General features: G+C 36.7%; 1 protein-coding gene across 1 annotated transcript in view; it reads left to right on the forward strand.

Moving 5' to 3' along the window:
- Positions 1–943: 943 nt before the first annotated feature.
- LOC107863939 (calcium-dependent protein kinase 4) overlaps positions 944–6,409 on the forward strand; it is a gene marked incomplete at its 5' end in the record, with an annotated part of 20,836 nt that continues 15,370 nt past the window's right edge. The window contains 6 exon segments of the mRNA XM_016710147.2: positions 944–1,832; positions 2,641–2,784; positions 2,864–3,016; positions 4,212–4,327; positions 4,511–4,678; positions 5,177–5,401. Of these exon segments, the coding sequence (XP_016565633.1) occupies positions 1,103–1,832; positions 2,641–2,784; positions 2,864–3,016; positions 4,212–4,327; positions 4,511–4,678; positions 5,177–5,401 (1,536 nt within the window).

The raw sequence follows: 6,409 nt of genomic DNA on the forward strand, positions 1-6,409 counted from the left end.
GATAACGTTTTTCACCTTGAAGAGATGAAAGGTGTTTGGAGTTTCTTGCTATTATGAGTTATAACAGATTATTTAAAACAATAGTAGTAGTATACAAGTTATAGTTCTTTTACTTTTAAAATATTCAAAATCAGTAAAGAATAAGATAATTTCACAACAAATATAAGATTCTAAAATATTTTTTTTGAATTTTTTTTTGAAAAGTAACACATTTAACAAAATAAGAATAAAAATTAATTTTATCTTTGGTTGTTTTTTTATTTTTATCTTTATTAGAAAGAAAATAAAAAAAGACAAAATATAAGAACAATAAATTAAAAAAGAAAAAATTGTTGGACCCTATATACACGCTTTTGCAAAAAATAAAAATAAAATAAACTATCTTCCTTATTTTTAGAATTATACGTTTTTTTATCTATTTTTTTACTTCATTTGAAAGTTAGTTGTTAGTGATTGCTTCTAAATAGTTATTCTTTTTTTATCTACTATTTAGTTATCCAATTTTAAATAAACTTAAAATTTTCCAAACAGAATTATTAGATGTCTATCCAGGTAAAAGTTCAATTTTTTGTATGTTTCGTAAAGTATCAGTAAACAATGAATTAGATGAACATTAAAATATAAAAAAATCTAAGTAACCTAGATAAAAATTTAATATCTTGTATTTTGAAAAGTAAGAGAAAAAGATAAACTGCTTATGAAATGCTTATGAAATATAACAAAAAAAAATAAATTTAGTGTAATTTATATTTAAAAAGTATTTCGCGAATTGCACGGCTACCTATACTAGTTTTATAATTAAAACCATTTAATTGAAGCTGACCTATGTTGGAACTGGACCTCCATTTATTCTCTTTCTCCTCCTTCCTCCCTACTTCCTAGAATTCTTGTCTTCCTCCCTTTTCTTCTAGATCTATCCTTCTTCCCTATAAGTTTTTTTTTTCCTTCCTTCTGTATTCTCCATATTCATTAATCAAATTTCTCCAATTAACCATTTTTTCTTTCTCTCTTTCCCCCCCTAGCTTGTTGACGAAATAATCAAACAAAGATATTTTTGTTTGTGGATAATGAAAGAGTTACATAGCGTGATATTGTGGAGCTGATGGGCAATACATGCCGTGGATCTATTGGAGGCAAAACTTTTCAGGGCTATAATCAGCCCGAAGATAGTTCGTGCTCCACCAATCAAACCAATTCGTACACCTCTTCTGACATTTTTTCACCAACCTCCCAAAAAAACAAGAATAATCAAGATAACGAACAATCACTATCCCTAGTAAGTCCACGAAAAGCAAGCATGAATCGTACAAGCAGTAACCAGGCTTATTATGTAATGGGTCATAAGACTGCGAATATTCGGGATCTTTATACATTAGGGAGAAAACTAGGACAAGGGCAATTTGGTACAACGTACTTATGTACGGAGAATTCATCTGGTGCTGAATACGCCTGTAAATCGATATCAAAAAGGAAGTTGATTTCGAAAGAGGATGTTGATGATGTTAGAAGGGAGATTCAGATAATGCATCATTTATCTGGTCATAAAAATATTGTTACGATTAAAGGGGCTTATGAGGATCCTTTATATGTTCATATTGTGATGGAGATATGTAGTGGGGGTGAATTGTTTGATCGGATTATTCAACGAGGACATTATAGTGAGAGAAAAGCAGCTGAATTGACTAGAATTATTGTTGGGGTTGTCGAGGCCTGTCATTCTCTTGGTGTTATGCATAGAGATCTTAAGCCTGAGAATTTCTTGTTGGTTAACAAGGATGATGATTTCTCTCTCAAGGCCATCGATTTTGGACTCTCTGTTTTCTTTAAGCCAGGTAAATGATGTTGCTCCCTATGTTGCTCAGGACTCTCCAAAATTGTTGCCACACCCCGTGAGTTGGATTCTCCAAAATGCACAACTTTTGGATATCGGTGTCCGAACAACCTACGTTTCAGCTTTACCTTTCTGATCTTAAATGGTTTTGTTGGGATGTTAAAATCGTGCCTTTTTGTAAAGGGTAGTTTTTGTTTTCAAAGTGAAAAATGTTATTTCATAATTGGAGCTGTGTTTGGCCCTGAATATGAATTGGATTTGTTGTTGAATTGTTGCAAGTAATTTGGAATGAGAAAGTGAAAACAACTTTTTGGTGTTTTTCAACTTCCTGAAAGAAAAAAAAAAGTTGAATTCCAAAAATTTATAGCCAAACGTGTTCAACTCCGGGAAAAAGTGAGAAAATCATTGCCAAAAGCTCCCTAATTAATCATTCTTGTGTTAGAGCATATAGCTTTTTTTAAAAAAATTAAATGAATTAATGCGTCTCTTTTCACCTATGCAATGTTTACTTTAGTTATCGAGCGGACCTTTTATTTCCTCAAGAATAGTTTTTGCATATGCTTGGCTTAATGACTCTCTGTTGAGATTTTCACGGCTGTATTTTCCAATATTTTGTTTTCTAAATTGATGCTTGAACCATTACTAAAGTGAATTCTTGGAGATGCTTATATCCCTAAGTTGTCACTCTCGGGGGGATAAGTAAATATTGGTCTCCGAGAGGCGAGACATTGATTCTGTAGAGACTGTTATTTGAATATTTCCGTATATTGTTATGTTGGTTGAATGGTATTCTTTGTTTGCTCCTGTAGGCCAAATATTCACAGATGTTGTTGGTAGTCCATATTATGTGGCTCCTGAGGTGCTTTTGAAGCATTATGGTCCTGAAGCAGATGTGTGGACAGCAGGAGTTATACTCTACATACTGCTAAGTGGTGTGCCGCCATTTTGGGCTGGTATATTCTCTAGTTATCTTAACGTGTATGTTGTCAACTTTCTTTCTATCTCCATAAACTCACATTCTGAATTCTACAGAAACACAACAGGGAATATTTGATGCAGTTCTGAAAGGGCACATTGATTTTGACTCAGATCCTTGGCCGTTGATATCTGAGAGTGCAAAAGATCTTATCCGGAAGATGTTGTGCATGCAGCCCTCAGAGCGGTTAACTGCTCATGAAGTATTGTGTATGTTTACCTTATTAAGTGCAAGCAACCTTTCATTTGTCTATCGGTGGAATATTTTTGTTTTAGCTTCATTTATTTCTCCCTCTTGGTGATAATCTGCCTGGTCTTGCTTGATGATTATTTAGCGGAGAAAGCAGATTTTATGTTGTCAGAAAGCTTTATTTATTCTTTTCTTTAATGATGAATTTGGGATTCTTTTTGATGGTTACACAATCAAGAAGCAGATTTTGAAGCAATGTTATGCTTTGTCAGAGTTGAATTGTTATGTAGTGTAAGCTTTGTGATAAAAGTGTAAGCTAGGTGAAATCTTCCCATCTGTCTTATGCTTGGTGGACATATGCTTGGTGGACAGAGTTACCTGGTACATATTTTGCCGATGGAAAGTGACATGTATCCCGTGGAATTAGTCGAGGTGCACCAAAAACTGACCCCGACACCACGGTTATTAAAAAAAATCTTTTGGGTGTTAGACCATGGGGAAGTAGAAAATCTCAAGATGGTGGCATAAAGAGAGGCTAGGGGGTGGTAAAATGGAATATTCTTTCACCCATAATAATATGTTTCTGAATCAATGTGGGTTATGGTAAAATGGTTGTGATATCTTTATCCTTAACTACAGGACTCGAGTTCGAGCCACTGGAAATTTATAAATTCCTATTAGGAGCGCCAGTCTGAATATGGGAATCCTTTGTGGCTAGTATCTGATTTTTAGATCCCCTTTCATTCTTGCCGTAATTTTTTCTACAAAAATTTTGGACTGCAGAGAGAGTTCCACAGATCTATGTTATAACATTGTTCTGATTAGTGTTTTGGTTGGTACGTTGTTCTGATTATGGGGCCTTTGGCAGTTTCAGGTTAATTTACTATCAAATCCTTAATTACATTATTCTAATTGAAGAGTTACTTGCTAACTATTCTTTATTTTGAGTCGGGGGTCTATCGGAAACAACTTCTCTACTTCTTCGGAGGTAGCTGTATGGACTGCGTACATTTTACCCTCCCCAGACCCCACTTGGTGGGTATACACTGGGTTTGTTGTTGTTGTTGTTTAATTGAAGAGTTAAATTTGGTCCATCATGATTGGATTGGTGTCGATTGGCACTGTTTAAAGTGTATCAAATTGCATCTGTGTAGTATACCTATGCCTACATCAATGACCTAAGGTTCATATTACAATATCCCCAAAATTCTGCAGGTCATCCTTGGATTTGTGAAAATGGTGTCGCTCCTGATAAAGCATTGGATCCTGCAGTACTTTCTCGCCTTAAACAGTTCTCTGCTATGAACAAGTTAAAAAAGATGGCTTTGCGGGTATGCATTCAAATCTTCTTGTAAATTTATGTGTCAAGAATTACTTTAAACCTCAGGTTCTTCCATGTCAAATCAAAGCAATATAATTTTTTTGACGAACTTTATTGTGTTCCCTCTGGGTTGCTGTGACATGTATTGAAATGTGCGACATATTGAAGCTTCACACATTGTTTCTGTTTCCAGGTGATTGCTGAAAGCTTGTCTGAAGAAGAGATTGCTGGTCTGAGAGAAATGTTTAAGGCCATGGATACTGATAGTAGTGGTGCAATTACATTTGATGAACTAAAAGCAGGGTTGAGAAAATATGGCTCTACGTTAAAGGATACGGAGATACGGGAACTTATGGATGCGGTAAGGCAATCTTTACTGCAAAGTGATTAAATTTGTTTCCAACATCTTCCCCAAATTACTAATGATGTGACTATCTGCCAAGGAAGATTAGAATCTTCATCTCTATAGAATGACACAAGGTAATGATTCTAATCATCTCTGTAGAATGGCACAAGGTAATGATGGTAAATTCGATCTGTTTGTGAACAGGAGAGTACAGTTGGAATTTTGGCTCTTTCCCGTGTTAAATTAATTGAGTACTTTTTGTAGCTTCTGAAGCTCATTCGCAAGGTTCTCAACTTTTTTTTTCATGTGTACAAATCCCTGAAGGTTGAGGAAACTGTTCGGGCTGAACTCTGACTTGGAATCACTTTATTGTACAATCTCGTGTCGTTCCACATGATTTCTCTGTTGATCTTTCTAGTGTCCCTCAACTACAAAAATGTATTTCTATGGGGTTCATGCAAAGCTCCTTTTAAACTCTCTAAGGCGATTGATGTAGCTGACTCACAATTTCAGGCTGATGTGGACAATAGTGGTACTATTGACTATGGAGAATTCATTGCGGCAACTGTTCATCTTAATAAATTGGAGCGAGAGGAACATCTCATGGCAGCATTTCAATATTTTGACAAGGATGGAAGTGGTTATATAACGGTTGATGAGGTCCAGCAAGCTTGTATAGAGCATAAAATGACAGATGTTTACTTTGAGGATATCATAAGAGAAGTCGATCAGGATAATGTAAGTCCGCTGTTTTAGAACATAAATTTGTCTTTCAGGTTCTAAAAATGGAACTGAAGTGCTTTAATAGTTTTCCAGATATCTCTGTTTATTCACCAATGTTTGGAAGCACTCAGATTCTTTCAAAAGTATCTTTGAAGATTATGTTATATTTTATTTGGTTTGATTGCCCAAGCTAAGTCTCTCAGCCTCTCCTTTTTTAGTCACACTTGTGGATATATAATTGTGCAAGGATTATCACAACAACAACAAACCCAGTGTATTCCCACTTAGTGGGGTCTGGGGGGGTAAGATGTACGCAGTCCATACCTCTACCTCTGATGAAGTAGAAAGGCTGTTTCCGAAAGACCCCCGGCTCAAGTCACGAGATATCACACAAACACATAGTACAACATAGAAGCAGATGACATAACATAGATACGGCACCCATAAGGAATATAAAACAGAGTAAAGCAGGAATGCAGGAATATAAAGCAGAGGAAAGCACACATATTCGTAATAAACATGGAACACGGAACACGGAACATTGAATACGGAATCATAACAGGAATACACCCCGACCAATTAATTCCCTACACTAGCGACCCGAACTGGCCCTAATCCTCTGCCGTAATTCGCATCTTCCAGATCTTCCTATCTAGGGTCATGTCCTCGGTGAGCTGTAACTGTTCCATGTCCCGCCTAATCACCTCACCCCAGTACTTCTTCGGTCTACCCCTACCCCGTCTAAAACCATCCAACGCTAGCCTCTCACACCTACGGACCGGGGCATCCATGCCCCTCCTCTTCACGTGTCCGAACCATCTCAATCGTGCTTCCCGCATCTTACACTCCACTGAAGTCACACTAACCTTCTCCCGGATAGTCTCATTCCGAACTCTATCCCCTCGGGTCAGTCCACACATCCAGCGCAACATCCGCATTTCTGCCACCTTCATTCGTTGGATGTGGGAGTTCTTAACTGACCAACACTCCGCTCCATACAGCAAGGCCGGACGGACTACTACC

This window comes from Capsicum annuum, chromosome 10, assembly GCF_002878395.1.
Source record: "Capsicum annuum cultivar UCD-10X-F1 chromosome 10, UCD10Xv1.1, whole genome shotgun sequence".
NCBI classification, from domain to species: domain Eukaryota; kingdom Viridiplantae; phylum Streptophyta; class Magnoliopsida; order Solanales; family Solanaceae; genus Capsicum; species Capsicum annuum.